Source organism: Mastigoproctus giganteus, chromosome 7, assembly GCF_048544385.1.
Source record: "Mastigoproctus giganteus isolate SK-2022 chromosome 7, ASM4854438v1, whole genome shotgun sequence".
In the NCBI taxonomy this organism is placed as follows: domain Eukaryota; kingdom Metazoa; phylum Arthropoda; class Arachnida; order Uropygi; family Thelyphonidae; genus Mastigoproctus; species Mastigoproctus giganteus.
In genome coordinates this window covers 19,468,732-19,489,014 of record NC_143581.1, presented here as the reverse complement: position 1 = coordinate 19,489,014, position 20,283 = coordinate 19,468,732, and the positions used below count along the sequence as shown (strand labels likewise).

Sequence of the window (20,283 nt, the reverse complement as noted above, 5' to 3'; positions counted from 1 at the left end):
GTTCCAGTTATTGTTGGTTCCCTTGTTGGATAGCCAAAGCTTCTCTGAAATTCCTCCTTTTGATTTGATGTTCAGTGTGAATGTTGTAACTATTAAATTATAAATTGTAATAGATAGTTTCACCAAGTTGTAATCAGAGTTTAGCTTATTTTTTTGTTTCGAAAGTTACAGCTTAATATTCATAGAACCCTTGTTATTGGAAATTTTGGCGGGAAATATGAGTCACAAATAAGAAAACAATTCAGTTGGCACACATGCACACAGACACACGCAAGGTGGTAATTAACCAGTGTTCTTCTGAATTTATAAATAGATATTTAAAAGTGATTATGGATTTGCCTAGAAAAGCATTGCCTATAAAAATAACAAAAAAAAAAAAGCAGCTCTTGTTTATACTTTAGCATGACCACCAGATAAGAGGAGTTTACAGTAAATCATGAATGTAATCATTAAATGCATTTAGCAGTTCGAAAATTGTAGATCCCTTAAAGTACCATTTATAACTGACACAATATAATAGCGTAGCTTAATTTAATTTATTATGATACTCACCTTTTTATAATCTGCATTGATGTTGGAATAAATTGGATGATAATTTTAAATTTAAGTTAGCATGAATGAGTTAGGATTTAAAAACAGAATTAAAATGTGCGCAGGGAAGTAGAAGTGCTCGTCTTCGTCCTTGGTTGTCAATGTTGAAATTTGAAACGATTTAAGTTATACGGTTGGAAACAGAAGGCCAATAGCCATAACAAGTGGCTTTCGTTTTACACGTCTTCAGTTGACAATGGTAGAATGAGAGTAAACGCGTGTATTTAAGAAGACTAAGTTCCCGTGATGCTCCTGGATACACGTGGGAATCTCAGGTGCATGAGATTCCAGACCGGTGCTATGTTATAGGGTAGTTTGGAATTTAATACTTGAAGAGTGGAATGGCGGCGAAACCATTCTATAACTAGGGCTTCGTATTGGAAAATTTTAAAGCTGGATTTTAATTTGATAATAGGAATGGCTGAATCTACTAAGGAGGTGTGGTTGTGGGATTGAACATGTGTTGCTAATTCAGTATTGGTCTGTCCTGTCCTAAAGCTATTGTAGTGGTAGTACGCACGTGTGTTTGATGTTTTGGTAGAACCGTATTTTGTGGTGGTGCTACCAAGGTAGCAAGCGTTACAGTTATCTTGACATTTTATTAAGTAGATGATATTATTCATGTCGCTAACGTTGTAATTTTGTGTATCTTTATATGAGTTGAATAATGAACCTAGTTTATTGTAAGATGAGAATGTAAGGGTGATATCAGTACTTTTGAATAAACAGCGGAATTGGTTGGCAAAATTACTGTGGTAAGGGAGGATAATATGTGAATTATTATTGGACATGCGTTTGGGTGGGTTGTTGATATTATTTTGAACTGTGATAATAGTTTGTTTGATTAATTGAATAGGATATTTCCTAGATATGAATTTACTTGTAAGATATTGTAGTTCATTATTAAGGTCATAATGTGTGGAACTGTATTTTATGGCATTGTAAATTTGATTATAAAGGACTGCTTTTTTGTATTGAGGGAGTGATGTGATTCAAAGTGTAAGTATTTGCCCGTGTGAGTATTTTTTCTGAAAATTCTTGTTCCTAGTTTTGTATCGCTTCTGTATATAGTGAGGTTTAGGAAATTAATTTGTTCCTTTTCTTCCAATTCCAGGGTATATTTTAATCTATTATGCATGGAATAAAATTTAATGAAAAGATCATTTATTGTGGATTTGTGCCCTATTAAGAGGATATCGTCAGCGTATCGTATAAATAATTTAATATCTGGGGGGGTATGGTTGTAATATATGATTTTCTACGGAGGCTAGGTAAATTTCAGATGGGGTGCTGAGATCCCTAATCCCATAGGTAGGCCATAGGTTTGCTGGTAAATCTGATTAAGAAATCGGAAGTATCTGGCATCTAATAGAAAAGTTGAGCTCTTTTAATTAATCGTTTAATATAATCGTTTCAAATTTCAACATTGACAACCAAGGACGAAGACGTGCACTTCTACTTCCTTGCGCACATTTTAATTCTGTTTTTAAATTCTAACTCATTCATGCTAACTTAAATTTAAAATTATCATCCAATTTATTCCAACATCAATGCAGATTATAAAAAGGTGAGTATCATAATAAATTAAATTAAGCTATGCTATTATATTATGCATTTAGCAGTTGCACAGGCTTGAACCACAGTCCATTCAAAGAGTATGTGCTACTGCACTCCTGCTTTAGACCTCTTGGCTATATTAGGCTTCAAATGACTGAGGAATATGGCAAAAATCTCTTTAGGCAGATTGAATAGTCTACTTCTGATACAATTAATTCATTATGGTGAGAGAGAGAGAGAGAGAGAGAGAGAGAGAGAGAGAGAGAGAGAGAGAGAGAGAGAGAGAGAGAGAGAGAGAGAGTGAGTGAGTACATGAAGTCTTAATATTATTGTAGGTCATTCTCACCAAGGAGCTTAATTGTAACAAAAACGTGACAGCGGATGCAGGCAATGACCATAATACCCTAAAATGGGTTTGTGTAAAGAAACTTATTAGGTAAAAGCAAAGCTTCATTTTCAAGAGAGAGGCCTATAATGGAATGAGATATTTCTTGGGATTGAATAACTGGAAAGTCTACTCTATGGTTGGATGCATAAAATACTAATATGCTAAGGGATATATTCAAAGCATTTATCCTCGAAGCCGCTAACATATTCCTATCAGTGATCAAGTTCTGTAATTGTTAGATGCCAAAATGGATGAGAGGTTGAAGTTAACAGTTTAAATGAGCAAAAGAATAATCATGGGAAAGTTGCAGACATTGTGTGATTCCAATTTGTATGAGTATTACACTGAAAGGACATAATTCATGGAATACCTGGTTCATGGGCAATGCGATGCTGTCACTCCTCTAGCTGGTGGAGAAACCCACCACTTGGCAGGTATATAGGTACACTGCATCACTGTATTCATGTAGATGGTAATTCGATGTCGGTATGGATAAATGTTGTGAGTTAGCCGACTTTGAAAGAGGGATGATAGTGGGTACCCGACGCATGGGTGACTATCACGGAGCTAGTACAGAAATTGCACATCCCCATTCAACAGTATTAAGAGTGTATCGGGAATATGCCATTTCCAGAATAGCATCTCATTGTGAACAGCGCTGTGAGTGGAGAAAGGTGGTGGATGAACATGGCTGTTGATGTCTGTCTCACATTGTTTCAGCCCAACTGGACAGCGGCACAAATCACCACCAACTTCAAGTCCAAGAAACATCTCCACCAAGAACATCAGGTGATTGTTAACCACAATAGGTTATGGGAGCTGCCTACCCACCAGAATTTCATTGCTAACACCACAACACAGGGCTCAACTGGGCAATAGAACATTGACACTGGACCTTGGATGATTGGAGACTGGTTCCGATGAGCCCCGTTTCCAGTTATTTTAAATGGATGGGAGGGTTCGTATCTGGCGGAAACTGCAAGAAGCAATGCACTTTTTTGAAGAATCCTTTGGCAGGCTATCTGATGATTTTAGGAACTGTTCAGGCAGGTGGATGGTCAGTAATGGTCTGGGTCATGTTCAACTGGCGCACGTTGGGACCTCTGGTACATCTAGATGCATCTCTGAATGGTCCAGGTTACGTGTCTATCCTTGCAGACCATCCTCATTCCTTCATGGTCATTGTGCACCCAAAGGGCAATGGACTCTTCAAGCATGTCAGTGTGCCTCCCCACAGAGCCATGGTGACTAGAACATGGTTCGAAGAGCATTTCACAGATTTTACCACCATGGAATGGCCTCCCTGTTCACTGGACATGAATCCTGTGGAAAGGTCCGTTTGAGCTTTGGATCCTCGACCCAGGAATGCAATGGAATTGTGGACAGCTCTGCAGCAAGCATGGATAGAAATACCTGTGGAACGCTTTTGTGAACTAGTGGACTCAGTGCCACGCTGTGTGACTGCCCTTATATGGGTGAAAGGTGGGGCTACCTGTTAGGTATCCCATGATTTCTGTCCACTCAGTGTGTGTGTGTGTGTGTGTGTGTGTGTGTGTGTGTGTGTGTGTGTGTGTGTGTGTGTGTGTGTGTGTGTATTATGACCACCTACTTAATACTGTGTTGGGGCACTGTTTGCACAGGATAACGGCCACTATTCATCCAGGCATTGACTAGATATTTGAAGACATCTGTAGTGATCTGTATGCTTCTCTGAACAGTCCAGGTTATGTGCCCATCCTTGCAGGCCATCTACATCCCTTCATGTTCATCTTGCAACCACAAGGCAATGGACTCTTCCAGCAGGACAATGCACCTCCCCACAGAGCTGTGGTGACTAGAACATGGTTCGAATACCATTCCGCAGATTTTACCACCATGAAATGGCCTCCCCATTCACAGGACATGAACCCTGTGGAGCATCTTTGGGATGCTGTGGAAAAGTCCATTCGAGCTTTGGATCTTCCACCCAGCAATGCGACTGAATTATGGACAGCAGTGCAGCAAGCATGAATGGAAATACCCATGGAACACTTTTGTGAATTGTGGAGTCAATGCCTCGCCATGTGAAAGCTGATTTTGAGAAAGAACAAGATTGGTGAGGGCAATGAAGGGATCCTCTTATCAAAAAAGCCTTAAGTTCTGCAAATTTCAGCGGCTGGAGACTAGGCACCTGCGAGGTGATCTGATTTAGGTGTATAAGGCCTTGAATGGGTTGAGCGCGCTGAATTCTGATGGGGTTCTTCCACTTGTTCAGATTACAAACCTAAGGGGGCATAAATTCAAATTGAGGAAAGACAGCTGTAGAATAGATGTGCGGAAATTTGCCTATAGCCAGCGGGTGGTTAATTGCTGGAACAAACTTCCATCTGTCGTGGAAGTTGATAGGTTAAATAAATTTAAGGAGGAACTGGACAAACATTTAGAAGGAATGGTTGTGTGAATTTTTTTTTTTTTTTTGGCTGATACTACATAAGTTGATACGCTTGCTTTCTTGCATCACATGCCACAACACAATTACTATTACATGTGACTGCCCTTATCTGGGCGAAAGACGGGCCTACCCATTATTGGGTAGGTATCCCATGATTTCTGCTCACTCACTTTATAATTGAATATGTCATAAAACCATCAATGGGATGAGTTGAGTGAAAGCTGATTTTGAGAAAGCACTTGCAGATAGAGAGAGAGAGAAATGAGAATGAGGATAGGAAGTTCTCATATAAGAAACAAGAGCTTAAATTGAATATATCACTAATTGATTGCAAAGGACATTCTATATAAATATAAATCCCAACAAAAGTGGCAGATGAGTTAACAGATACTTCTCAATAATATTTGTAGTTGAGAGCAAACTTAAATCTCTTGGGAATGTTAAAGAAGTCAGATTGCTGTTGAAATGCTGCCAGTAAATCAGAATGTCTTATAAAGGGGGATTTTAACTTTCTAGATGTTGACTGGAATTTGTGGGTTGGTCACTCGCACACTATCAAGACTTTTGCCGATTTCTTGGATGACTGCTTTCTACAGCAGCATGTTAGAGAGACAATAAGAGGAAGCAGTAATCTTGATCTGGTTATCAGCAGTGATCATTCATTCATTAAGAATCTGCAGGTAAAAGACCCAGTGGGTAGCAGCGATCACAGTGTACTAATGTGGAATTTAATTAGAGACATAACGCCTGTCAAGGGTAAAGGTTTTTTTCTTTTGTAAGGGTTAGTGTGGTGATCTCAGACAATTTTTAAATTCTGTGCAGTGGGAACAGTTGATGATGTTACCAACAGCAAATTCTAAATGGGAAGCATTCAGGGAAGTAGTCATAAAAGTTAAGCTTTTCATACCAATGAATAAACACTGTTCAAGGCTTAGAATTAAATGTATGCCAGATGAGCTATTGAGACACCGGGCAGAGAAGAAAAGTGCATGGAATTTATATAACTTATGTGGTAGATATGAATTGGTCTACTCAAGTTACAAAGGAGGTTAGGCAAGCTAAGACAGATTATGAGAAGTCTCTGGCAAAGATTGCCAGAGACTTTTCATAATGGGCCACTTGATGTCAATAGGTGATAACTGTTGATGACCCTGCTCAGGTTGCTGATAAATTGAATAGGTATTTTTCATCATCTACATTCACACTAGAAATTCTTTAGGGGAGGAGATGCCAGAAATCTAATTTCAGTGGAGAGCTAAATGACTGTGATAACTGAGAGGAAAGTGGAAGAGGAATTGTTGAAGTTGAACATAAAAAAGACGTGGGGTGGATGGGATATATCCAGTCATATTAAGAGAGGCACTAAGGGAAGTTTGCAAGCCATTTAGCCATAATCATGAGAGCATCCTTGGATTCAGGGGAGTTCCCTATGGACTGGAGATGTGCAAATGTTTCCCCAATTCATAAAGGGAGATCAAAAGGTGATATGAGTAATTAGAGACCTGTTAGCTTAACATCTGTTCCAGGATAAATAATGGAGTCACTGGTTAAAGAAATAATGCAGGACCATCTGGACAGGATTGCAATTACACTGCAGTCACGGCATAGATTTGTTAAGGATGGTCTGCTCAAACCAGTCTGATAGGTTGCTATGATGCAGTGACCAAGAAACTGGATGCAAAAAATAATTTTGACATCATATACTTGGATTTCAGGAAGGCTTTCGATACTGTTTCACATAAAAGACTGCTGTACAAACTGGAGCATTGTAGCATTAAGGGCAAGTTACTGCTATGAATAAAGGGATGGTTAAGTGGAAGAAGACAGAGTGGTTATCATTGGGGCTACTTTTCTTGGACTAATGTTATTAGTGGAGTTTCTCAGGGTTCAGTGCTGGGTTCGTTGTTGTTTTCAATATTTATTAATTATACTGATGATGGTATAACAGGCTTAATGCCAAAATTTTCAGATGATACACGGGTTGGCAGGGTGGTTAACAACAGTAATCGGGGTGAGTTACTGCAACAAGATCTGGGAAAATTGGGTCAATTGGCTGAGAAATGGCAGTTGAATTTTAACATTGGCAAATGCAAGGTACTGCATATGGGTAGCAGTAAACCCAGGGTAACTTATCAGCTGTGTGGTACTTACTATACTCAGGATAGTGAAAAATGAAAAAGACCTGGGGTTAATTATGCAGTCAGATATGACTGCACAATTCTGGCGGCATGTCTGCACTGAGCAGTGGAGACATGCTGCCAGAACAGCTAACGGAATTTTGTCAATGATATACGGAAATTTTGCTAGCGGAGATGAGGAGATGATTATCTCATTGCTCTTCATGGACTAATGTTATTAGTGGAGTTCCATAGGGTTCGGTGTTGGGCCCACTGTTGTTTTGTATATTTATCAATGAATATTAATGAAGGTATATCAGGCTTAGTGTTGAAGTTTGCAGATGATACAAAGGTTGGCAGGGTTGTTAATGACAGTAATGGCAGTGTGCTACTGCAACAGGATCTAGAAAATTTGGTAAGATGGGCTGAGAAGTTGCAACTGAAGTTTAACATTGACAAATGCAAAAGTACTACATATGGATAAAGTAATCTCAGAGGAACGTACCAACTGTGTAGTACTACACTAAGGGGATAGAAAATGAAAAAGACCTGGGAGTAATTGTGCAGTCAGATATGAAGTTTTCTAAGCAATGCAGACAGACTGCAAGAGCAGGTCATGGGGTTTTGTCAATGATGTACAGGAATTTTGCTAGCAGGGAAAAGGAGGTGATTATCCCTTTATATAAGGCAATGGTCAGGCCACGCCTTGAGTACTGCGTACAGATCTGGAGGCCTCATTTTAGAAGGATATAGATTTGCTTGAGCATGTACAGAGAAGGGCACAAGATTGGTGAGGGGATTGAAGGGATCCTCTTACCAAGAGAGGCTTAATTTCTGAAAATTGCAGTGGCTGGAGACTAGGCACCTGCGAGGTGGTCTGATTGAGGTGTATAAGGTCTTGAATGGGATGAGCAATCTGAATTCTGATAGGATTCTTCTGCTTGCTCAGATTATGAACTTAAGGGGGCATAAATTCAAATTGAGGAAAGACAGCTGTAGAAATAGATGTACGGAAATTTGCCTTTAGCCAACGGGTGGTTAATTGCTGGAACAAACCCATCTATCATTGTGAAAGTTGATAGCTTAAATAAATTCAAGGAGGAACTGGACAAACATTTAGAAGGAATGGTTGTGTGAATTTTTTTTTTTTTTTTTTTGGCTGATGCTACATAAGCTCATATGCTTGCTTTCTTGCATCACATGCCTCTATTACTATTACTAAAAGGCCTTGTTTAGGCTGCATCTTGAGTATTGTATACAGGTCTCTGGAGACCTCACTTTGGGAATGATATATATATATATATATATATATATATATCTGCTGGAACAGGTGTAGAGAAGGGCAACCAGATTTGTGAAGGGAACAAAAGGGTGCTCTTACATAGATAGGCTTCAGTTCTGCAAATTGCTGCTTCTTGAGGCTAGGCTCCTGCAGAGTGATCTGATTGAGGTGTTTAAGGCCTTGAATGGATTGAGTAAGATGAATGGGAATGGAATTTTTCTTCTTGCTGAGGGACAAATTTAAGGTGAGGAAGGATGGTTGCAGGTTAGATGTGTAGAAATATGTCTTCAGCCAGTGGGTGGTTGATTGTTGGAACAGGCTTCCATCTGTTGTGTGGAAGTGGATTGGTTTGAATAAATTGAAGGAAGAACTAGACAAATTCTTGGAGGGTACTGATGAGTGAAGTGTGTAATGTTTTTTTTTTGCTGATGCTATGTAACCTTGCTTTCTTGTATCATTTGCCCCTACTACTATCACTATTATGTGAATGTATCAAAATATTGGGAATATTCAGGAGAGAGAGTTATTATACTGTAGTAAGATCTCTTTTGACAGAAAAAGTGCTAATGTCTCCCAAATCCATAAAGGTGGTGTTAAAAAGGAGTTGAGTAACTGTAGGCCAGGAAGATAGTCTGGTTAATGATGCATTTCAGAAGCATCTCTACAAGAATGGTAGTGATGTTCCCACATGGATTTGTTAAGGGGTGGTAGTGCCTGACCACTCTGAAAAATTAATATGATATAGTCATTAAACAATTGGATGCTGCAGGTAACAATTTTGTCATTATATATCTAGCCTTTAGTAACACTTTTGATACCATCCCTCATGGAAATTACCATATAAATTTCTAGAAGTTCGAGTTGATGTTAAGATATGGATCACAGGCCAGCTAATAGGTAGGAGACAGATGTTATCCTTGTTGTTATATATGATCATTCTTCATGGTGGCTCCATGGGCAGGAGCAGCAGTGCGTAGCACACGCTTCATGATTAGACTGGGGTTCGGCCCTTGACCACCAAATACGGAGGATGGGGAAAGGTCAGGGAATGACCACCGCATATCCCGGAGCAATATGGCCTTAGTTGCTAATGCTCCTAAAAAAAACCAAATAACAAATAACTGTTATTTGGTTTTTTTTAGGAGCATTAGCAACTAAGGCCATATTGCTCCGGGAATATGCGGTGGTCATTCCCTGACCTTTCCCCATCCTCCGTATTTGGTGGTGACGGGCTCGAACCCCGGTCTAATCAAGAAGCGTGTGCTACACACTGCTGCTCATTCCCACCTGGCTACAGAGGCGCCCCAAATAACAGCAACAACATTCTTCATGGTGACCATTGTAACAAGTTGGGGACCCTCAGAGCTTGGTGTTGAATCCTCTCCTATATCTAATTATTGGAAATGATAAATGACAAGGGCATGTCAAAGTTTGTTGATGATTTGAAAGTGGGAAGGGTGGTTAATAATTCAAACTCTGTGGTGTTTCAAAAGACTTGGATCAATTGCATATATGGGGAGAAAAATGGCAACCAAAGTTTATTGCTTTTAAATGTAAGATTATATTTGGGGAACAGAAATACTGGAGACAGACAGACAGACAGACAGACAGAGAGAGAAAGAGAGAGAGAGAGAGAGAGAGTTAATGAAACAAATGTCATTAGCTCTTGACATTTGTCTGTGGTTGTATTAGTGAGCATATAATCCATGTTAAAGCACATTGGTATGCCCCTGTGTTTAATGGAAGTATTGGGAGATTTCTAAGAGAGCTTAGAGAGTAGCAGTTGGGTAGGATGGGTTTGTAGCAAATGTTAGGATAGAGACTAACCACTTGATGAATACCATCCATGAATGTTGCTTTCTGCAGTGGTGTAGATCAGGTGGCCTAGCTTATGTGTCTAATGTTTTCAGAGATGGAGGGTTCATTCAGAGTTATTGAGATTGATGTGCTTGAAAACTTACTGGTTAGTCTCACCTGGGTTGAGAAAACCTCTTAGGATTTTCATGATGCAACATTCCAGAATGCTTTGGTAGGTGACATTTAGGACAAAGCTCTTCACGCTGCAGTTTTCCACAAAGAGTTTTGATGATGTGGATGAAGTGGTCACCTTTCAGATCTTGTAGGGCTTTTCTCTTTCTTCTATGATAAGCATTTGTTCTTAGGGGAGAGCTGCCTTTCTGTTGGCCCTATTATTTAAAGACAGTTCCTCTTTTTTTTTTTTTTTTTTTTTTTGATTTGGTAGTTGTTGGCGCATCGGCTTCTGTGGCCATATTGCACCTCCCAAGGTTTTTGCAGTACTTTGATCCAAGCCCGAGGCGGGAATCGAACCTGCGACCTTTGGGTTGCCGGGCAGGTACTTTACCCACTCGGCTAGCCCGGTCGGCGACAGTTCCTCATGTGCACACTAATACTAGGAGTATAGTTAATAAATTTGATGAATTTGAGATACTAGTTAAATCACCAAATGCAGACATCATAGGAATATATTAGAAACATGGTGTCATTCTAATATGCTAGGTGCTAAATTTGAATATAACAAATATAATGTGCACAGGAGGAATAGATTTGGCACAAGGGATGGAAGAGGATGGGGTAATGCTTTTAATCACCTAGCATATAGATTCAAGACAAGCATGTCTAGTAGATATGCTTGTCTTGAATCTGCATCCATAAATGGCTATATTGAATCAGTGTGGTGAGACATAAGGATTGCAAAAACAAAGATGAGAGGAGTGTGTTATAGACTAAGTGGTGCACCAGAATTTTCATTACTTTGCAAAATGATTGAAGGATATGAAACAACATATTGTCCATGAACTAAGCTTGTCTATCACACTCCTTCAGTTGTGTTTCAAAGAATCTATTTTTAAGTTTTATGGTCCCATTCAGCTGTGGTAATGGTTTCTTAATATTTCTAATAATCATTACTTGGTGAATATAGAGTTTCAGATATGTGCGCTATCACAAATACTTGTAATTTCTCTCCTGCCCTTTTATTTATTGCATTCTAGTGTTATGCTTTCTTTCATCAAGTTGGCCATAGCTAGTAGTCAGTCTGAAAGAACAGAGTTTAACATGCCACATTTCAAATTCATGTGATACCACAAAATACACTAATATTCTTGTAAATTTCTCTATAATTCCTTCCTAGTACAAATAAAATGTAGATATTTATTTATCTATAATGAAAGTAAATTACATTCTCCCACAGTTGTCTTGGAGATGCAATGAGTTGTACTGTACTTTGACTGTAGATAATTCCATTTCATGAGAGTACAGCATTATATTGTATGATTTATGGATAAAATCAATAATAGCGAAAAATAGGCAACAAACTGTAGCATTAGAGTAATCTAATTTTTCTAACTTTATTAATTTATGATTTTATCTATTGGAAATTAATAGTTATTCATGTATATTTTATTGATGTTATAGGTGGACATAAGTTACAATTGGAGGTTGCTATTTATTTTTTTATCAAAACTCAAAAAAAAAAACAAAAAAACTTGTTTTTCATGTTTCTTCTGGGGAAAGCCAAACAGATTTCCTCAGAAGAAACATGAAAAACCCAAGTTGGTTGTATGCTTGTAGTTATGGATTCTGATTGATGGGGAAGTGGAGGTTTCCCAAGTGACGTTTCCCTCCTCTGTGCAAAAAAAAAGCAGCTAATATTATGCTGTTGTTTGCTGAAATATTTACATTCTTTCAGATTTCAACATTCCATTTAATAGTACATTGAAACCTAATTGAATGTGGTTGGACAAAAGTTCAAGAGAGTTTGTTAGGACAGTGAAGTCTGGAGTTGTTTGTGCAGTTTTGAAACTTTGTGTAGATGTTTAATGTAAGGTGAAAGGCATGCTTTTCAGGGTCTTTTAATGGCAGAATATCTTTTGAAACATTTTTGGGCTAACCCCTGTGCAAGTCATTGGTAGTGGTGCCTTTTGTGGGTGCTATCTACATTTCTAGTACATGTTTGATAATGGCCATATAGAATTTGTGTTTTCAAGTATTAACTGTTCTGATTACTTGGATATGATTGGGTCTGTGGTTGTGATATCCTGAGAATGATCAAGCAGGAAAAATGGTGGTGGTGGAATTTCAGAAGACTTGAATTGGTCAAATCATCCATTTAGGATGGTGTTGTGCTCTTATCTAGAGAGAACCACTCTTTCAATCTGTGCATTCCCAAGATAGTTTGCATTAAATATTACAACAAAAGAAGATATTTCAAAGAGAAATGGGTTATCCAACATAGCCCAGGCAACATTTACTAGAACTGCAAGAGAATCATAATCCTTTCCTATGGCTACCACTTTTTTTTTTTTTTTTTTTTTTTTTTGAAACATATTCAGTAAATCCACAAGGTTCCTAAGCCTTGTAAAAACAGAGTAAAAGTTTTGAACTTGTCTAGAAGCTGCATGTTAAATGTTGTCAACTTACACATAACTAGAATTTTGATACAATAGAATAACAACACCACTAATTTTCTTGCTGATGCAGAACCCTGGCAATTAATTACATGTGTGTACGTTATATTATTAATGCCCATACAACGATGTATAGTTCTTTTCATATAATATTAATCCTATGTGTTTACTCACTTCACTTTCATGTTTGATGGATCGCCTTATATGAAGGGCATTTGAAAAGTTCATGGCCTGAATATGAAGGGTTTATTTGAGAAGTCTAGTTAATATGTTACTTTTCAGTATAGCTGGTGGCAACTTTCAAAGGGGTCAATACATTTTGCCACTGGTGCTGCTATGCATTGATTCCAGCTGTGAAGTAAGTTTTCTCTTGGGCCTTCAGGAATGTAACCACTGCAGCAGTGACTTAGAGAACCACTGAAATTCACTCAACATAGTCCAGTGATATAAGACTGCTCATAACATCATCTGTTGTAGACATCAGTGAGCATAGCAGCCAAAGGCTCCATCACCAACACAAACCAACCAGTTTGTTATCCACACAGACAGATAGATGTAATTCTCCACTGAGGCTGCTGCACTACATGGGACATAATCAATAGGAGCACCATCCCAAGAAAGGCAGAGCAATACTGCTAGATCTGGTGAATGTGAGAGATGGTTCATTGGCAAAAAGAATACAGCATAAGTTCTTTCTTTGTTCCCTGGGTGAATGGACTCACGTGCAACCCACATAGGAGCCCTCTTAGCAACAGAAATGCAATTTTTTTCTTTCTTTTGGACGAATGTTTTATGCAGATGAATGTTTTAAAGGTTACACCTTAACATACAGATGGCTTCCCTCCTAAATTGATGTTATTATTATTTTATGGTGCATTTCCCTTCAGAAATATCTTGAATTTGTAGACTCACAGGATCAGTTAACCTTTATTTTAATAAATTTGTTTTTACTTCACAGAGCAATGTTTGTATTCAAATTTAACTGTACCCACATAATTTTGCACTTTGATCAGAAAAAGTGTTGCTATCACCCTTCGAGATACCAAATGGAAGGGGTTTCATGGTTAAAAATTGTTGAGTAATGCAAAGATTCATAAGCAGAGTAAAAGTTTTGAACTTGTCTAGAAGCTGCATGTTAAATGTTGTCAACTTACACATAACTAGAATTTTGATACAATAGAATAACAACACCACTAATTTTCTTGCTGATGCAGAACCCTGGAAATTAATTACATGTGTGTACGTTATATTATTAATGCCCATACAACGATGTATAGTTCTTTTCATATAATATTAATCCTATGTGTTTACTCACTTCACTTTCATGTTTGATGGATCGCCTTATATGAAGGGCATTTGAAAAGTTCATGGCCTGAATATGAAGGGTTTATTTGAGAAGTCTAGTTAATATGTTACTTTTCAGTATAGCTGGTGGCAACTTTCAAAGGGGTCAATACATTTTGCCACTGGTGCTGCTATGCATTGATTCCAGCTGTGAAGTAAGTTTTCTCTTGGGCCTTCAGGAATGTAACCACTGCAGCAGTGACTTAGAGAACCACTGAAATTCACTCAACATAGTCCAGTGATATAAGACTGCTCATAACATCATCTGTTGTAGACATCAGTGAGCATAGCAGCCAAAGGCTCCATCACCAACACAAACCAACCAGTTTGTTATCCACACAGACAGATAGATGTAATTCTCCACTGAGGCTGCTGCACTACATGGGACATAATCAATAGGAGCACCATCCCAAGAAAGGCAGAGCAATACTGCTAGATCTGGTGAATGTGAGAGATGGTTCATTGGCAAAAAGAATACAGCATAAGTTCTTTCTTTGTTCCCTGGGTGAATGGACTCACGTGCAACCCACATAGGAGCCCTCTTAGCAACAGAAATGCAATTTTTTTCTTTCTTTTGGACGAATGTTTTATGCAGATGAATGTTTTAAAGGTTACACCTTAACATACAGATGGCTTCCCTCCTAAATTGATGTTATTATTATTTTATGGTGCATTTCCCTTCAGAAATATCTTGAATTTGTAGACTCACAGGATCAGTTAACCTTTATTTTAATAAATTTGTTTTTACTTCACAGAGCAATGTTTGTATTCAAATTTAACTGTACCCACATAATTTTGCACTTTGATCAGAAAAAGTGTTGCTATCACCCTTCGAGATACCAAATGGAAGGGGTTTCATGGTTAAAAATTGTTGAGTAATGCAAAGATTCATAAGCAGAGTAAAAGTTTTGAACTTGTCTAGAAGCTGCATGTTAAATGTTGTCAACTTACACATAACTAGAATTTTGATACAATAGAATAACAACACCACTAATTTTCTTGCTGATGCAGAACCCTGGCAATTAATTACATGTGTGTACGTTATATTATTAATGCCCATACAACGATGTATAGTTCTTTTCATATAATATTAATCCTATGTGTTTACTCACTTCACTTTCATGTTTGATGGATCGCCTTATATGAAGGGCATTTGAAAAGTTCATGGCCTGAATATGAAGGGTTTATTTGAGAAGTCTAGTTAATATGTTACTTTTCAGTATAGCTGGTGGCAACTTTCAAAGGGGTCAATACATTTTGCCACTGGTGCTGCTATGCATTGATTCCAGCTGTGAAGTAAGTTTTCTCTTGGGCCTTCAGGAATGTAACCACTGCAGCAGTGACTCCACTGTCAGTGGGAAGAGAAGGCAGTTCAGGTATATTTAAAAAATTAGGAAATAGGTGAAGTCGAATACTGCTAGATCTAGTGAATATGGGAGATGGTCCAATATTTCAAAGTTACACTTTTGCAGTGCAGCCGCAGCACTGACAGACTTATGAGCAGGCACATTGCCCTTGGTATGTTTGTCTTTGATATTTTCAAGAAAATGCCTCAAGTTCTGTGTAATATATCCCTGTGACTGTCTGGCCTGTTTGAAGCTAATCCACTAGCAACACTTCATCAATATCCCAACAAACCGATGCCATCACCTTGCTAACAGAAGGAATTGACTTGACTTTCTCTGGAGGGGGAGAAGAGCTGTGTTTCCATTGTTTGGACTGCTCCTTTATCTCTGGTTGAATGTGATAGACCTATGTCTCATCCACGGCCACAGACTTTGCAATGAAATTTGTTGGATTGCTTGAAAACAATGCAAATGTTCACTTGACATGACTGCTCTTGTGTGTTTTTGATCTGCTGCAACTGCTTTGGGCGTCATGATGCTGACATCTTTTTCATAGTGAGAACCTGTTATGTGGTAAATGTGTTCAGATGAGATGCCCAAGACCCTGCAATTTACCGAACTGCCACTCGTTAATCACTCATGACCAGATCATGCACATTGTCGAACAACTTTTGAGGACATTTTAGGTCTTCCACAGCATTGGTGCATTAATATTTGCAGTGTTATTCATTAAGTACAGAAATTTTTCAGGCCATGTACTTTTCAAATCCCTCTTGTTGTACTATTATGTTACTGTGTAATGCTAAAAATTTAATTGTACCACTCTATTAATAGTATATATATTAAAAAATTAAATTTGACTTTATTGAGTTAAAATTCATATTACTAGAAACAGTTATGTTATTAAGTAACTTCAGTTCTGTTTATATGTTTAGTATCCCGAATGCAAGCCACTTGAAAATACCAGGGGACATCTTCTTTCATGTTTGATGGATCACATAGAAAATGCTACTGAATTAGAATGTCGTTCTTACCTTAGGAAGATGGAAGCTATTGTTTTCAGTGATTTTAGGCTTATTTATAAATTCACAGAAGAATGCCATAAAGATATTGAAGATTTGAAATGTGGTCGTTTAGATTTGACATCAGAGGTAAAAAAAAAAAAAAAAAAACTCCACTTAAGTAAAATTTTAATGTGGTTCAGTATAAAGAACCAATAATAATAATAAAGTTATGAATATATAGATTAATGAACATATCGAAAATCTAATTGGTTTAATTTTGATTTGTGCATATTTTGTTTACTGCTTACTGTATTAAGACTAATGAATAGAATAATAGATTGGAGATGGGGACATTTTAGGTTAGTTAAAGAAATACACTAAAAACTTTAGCATTCTGAAATCTGATACATTTTGAAAAGTTTACTCTAAAAAAAATAATTTAGGATTACTGGAAAGTGCTATTGTGTTAGCATTATAAATTTATTATACTTTAGTGTAGCTTCCAAATTCAGAGTGCTTCTTTATATTAATGAATCTCTACTGTTGTCATTCAATCTATGTTGTCATATAGCCTTTACTAGAATGTGATATTAGAAATCACTTTGGCAGCTTTATTTGAGCATGAGTTTTCTTAATTCTGGATAGCTGTTGAAAAAAATAATAAATAATCTTTGTTTCTAGGTAAGGCATAAGTTGTACATGGTATTAAAAAATTATTGCTCATCGTGGTGATATGGCCAGGAGTGTTACGATGAATAAGTGTGAACAATTAATTTGGGTATGCAGGAGGTGGACAGTTGGCTAATTGTAGCCAATTATTTACAGTGGTGGGGGGGGCGGCAACACAACAAAACTGTTACCATATTTCTTGTTTCATGAAAAATGAGTGCTATGTGGGTGCATTGTTGTGCAGCAGCTTCCAATCCCTCTCCTCGCCCACTGTTCTAAATGCTTGTTCTAAATTGTCTCTTACAACTAGTAGCTTGTGAAAGGAAATTTGGCAAACAACGAATTGTTATCAGATGCCATTACAAGATCATTACAAATTGTAATTGCTCATTGCATAAGTTGTTACTAAGCATCAAAGTCACCACATTCTGAACAATGTGGTGCATGTTGAAATCATTGCTTAAAATTCTATTACAGTTTCTATGTGGAATATTTAAGCTTCTGTAGGTTTATCAGCAGTCACACGCTGGTTCTGATGCACAAGTTGTCTGACTGTTTCAGTTTTTTTTTTTTTTTTTTTTTGGCTGTGCAAGAAGTTAAAGGTCTTCCAGCATAGTTATTATCTGTTAAACTTTTTTTTCCTTCCTCTTTCAATCTTCAATGCCATTCAAACATTGTAGTGCAGGATAGAAAATTCTCTCTAAATCTGATACCTAATTTCCAGTGTTTCAGAAGTAGATATCCCTATGTATTGACAAAATTTGATATTAAATATGTTCCAAAATTGATAATTTTCACACTTGAAAATCATGATAAAATAAATTTGCTTAAAATGCACACAGCATGGAAATGAGTATTAATCATTAGGAAACTTCTACATATATGAAGGTACTTGCTGAAATTTGCAATTTGACAACAGCAAATCATGTAATAAGAAGCCATTCAAGAAACTTCATGACTGTACTGTGTACAATATAACTTCAGTAATAAAAATCATATGTATATATAGACTTGTATTATGCTGTATCAGTTGCACTGCTCGACAAAATTAACAGAACACGTAGAAAATGTGGTGTAACTCACGCAGCTTGCAATGAAGCAGGACAAAATTTGGTACGGTGGCGTACTATAGAATGAAGAGACAGTGAGGAACTTCGAACAGTTATGAGGGACATTTATAGGGGTTGTATAAGAATTACCAAAAAGGTCACGTTACAGAAGTTCATAGAAGATGCCTGAAAATATGGTCACATGACATCAGTACAGTGTACGATCCTTCCAAAGGCTAAACAGGCCTGACAGTGGTGAACCTTGCTCGATATAAGGGTGTCTATAAGATTCTGTGACAACAAATATTCTTTCACCGGTGCAGACTTTAGCACACCAAGTGATCCAGGAGTTAGCTGTTGGTGTGTCATGCATGAAAAGAAAATCTGGGCCAACTGCACTCCTAAAAAATCTCACACAGAGTTCGAAGATCTGTTCTTAGTATTTCTGCACAGTTGCAGTACTCCTATCGAAAACATGAAGAGAGGTGCAGTCATTGATCGTTATTCCACCCCACATGCGAGAACACCACCTCTACCATAAGTGTCTCTGATGTTGGACGGATGGTACTGGAGATGTGGCTATCCCACTGAGCACTCCAAAAAACGGGAATGAAGTGATGTGGTCACAACCCTTGTTTTTATAGGCATGAATAATTAGCATAATGTGTGGCTCTGTAAGGTGGTAGCTCGATTTCTATTGGATACTCAGAATTTGCATGCCAGAATGCCTGTTATATCAAATATTTGCATTCAGTGTCATTGTTCACAATAAAATATTCATGAAAAACACTTTGTTCTGTTAATTTTGTTGAGCAGTGTATTATGGATATAGCACGCTCAGTTTGAGTGCTTTTAAATGGTTAGCAGGTTGTGAGAGTGAAATTTGAGGAAATTATTTACTGACCAGAAAGGAGCAAGTACATTTTGTGTTTGGATACTAATTATGGTTCCCAACCTGCAGTATGTATGCCACTAATAGTATTTACACTGCTTTTGAAATAATACGTGGATATTTCAAAAAAGAAATGTGTTGTTAGAAGTTTTTTTTTTTAGTAGTAGTTTGTACTCTAGTTGAAGGTTGGGAACTGTTATCTTCGTTGTAAGATAGTTTCCTGCTGGGATATGATTTTGTGGTTAATCTTTGTGTGATGTTCTGTATGTTTCATTAAGTGACATCACAAATATGACAAACTTCAGTCAGTCTTATGACAAATTTTGATCAATATCTTTCCTTTCTAAATTTACCCTCAGACAAAAACCTTATCTTATATTCCATATTTGATAGCATATAAGATGCACTTTTTTCTGAAAAAATGCCTTGAAACATCACCCTGTATCCTATATGCAGAAGTGAGTCCTCCCTCATCAGTGTCAGGGCAAGGGGCAGTTTGTGTTTTTCCGTTTGGTCAGAATATTTTTATTTCTGAAGGATAATGGGACACCCTAGGGTACTTTTGGACTTGCAGAGTTGTTTGGACTCAGTTCCAAGAAGTTTCAAAAGCCAGGGAACACAATGCAATGGAAGGCAATGGAAGCCCCAAGATTCTTCTCTAGGTTTCTCAATACAGTCAGTCCTCGTATAGCACGATAGTTGTGTTCCTAGAAACCCTCGTGCAATATAAACAACAGGCCCTATGGGAAAAATAGGGTTAGGTGCCGACCACCCAAGATTGAACACACATTTGTAACCAAAACATTACCAAACACAATAAATAATCGTAATAAAATACTTACGTACTTTATTACGACTATTACGTAATAAAATATTGCTAATGCTTTTGCTTCTATTGTAAGCTAACTTGTTTTTTGTTTGATTTTCTATCCAAACAGATGACAGCCATTCCATCTCTTCCAATTCTTTGTATCTTAATCTAATGGATTTTAACTACACTTTGAGTTGTTCCTGCTATGAAAGATGTTTTTATTTTCTCTGCATTCTTTGTAATTCTCGGTGTTGCCTCATTTAGGTCTCTAGCACGTGCAGTATCACATGGTCTTTCATTTCGCTCAAAGCGTTTCATATTTTTTCTCTATCGACAGAGGCAGGCGGACTGGCCATAAGCCTTACCGGGGAAACC

The 20,283-nt window shown here is 37.6% G+C and overlaps 1 protein-coding gene across 1 annotated transcript in view; it reads left to right on the top strand.

Annotated features, from left to right (window-relative positions):
• Glg1 (Golgi apparatus protein 1) overlaps positions 1 to 20,283 on the top strand; it is a 187,943-nt gene that overhangs the window by 39,497 nt on the left and 128,163 nt on the right. Inside the window, exon 4 of the mRNA XM_090378712.1 lies at positions 16,419 to 16,634. Coding sequence (XP_090234838.1) covers positions 16,419 to 16,634 — 216 coding nt within the window. The remainder of the gene's footprint in view (positions 1 to 16,418; positions 16,635 to 20,283) is intronic.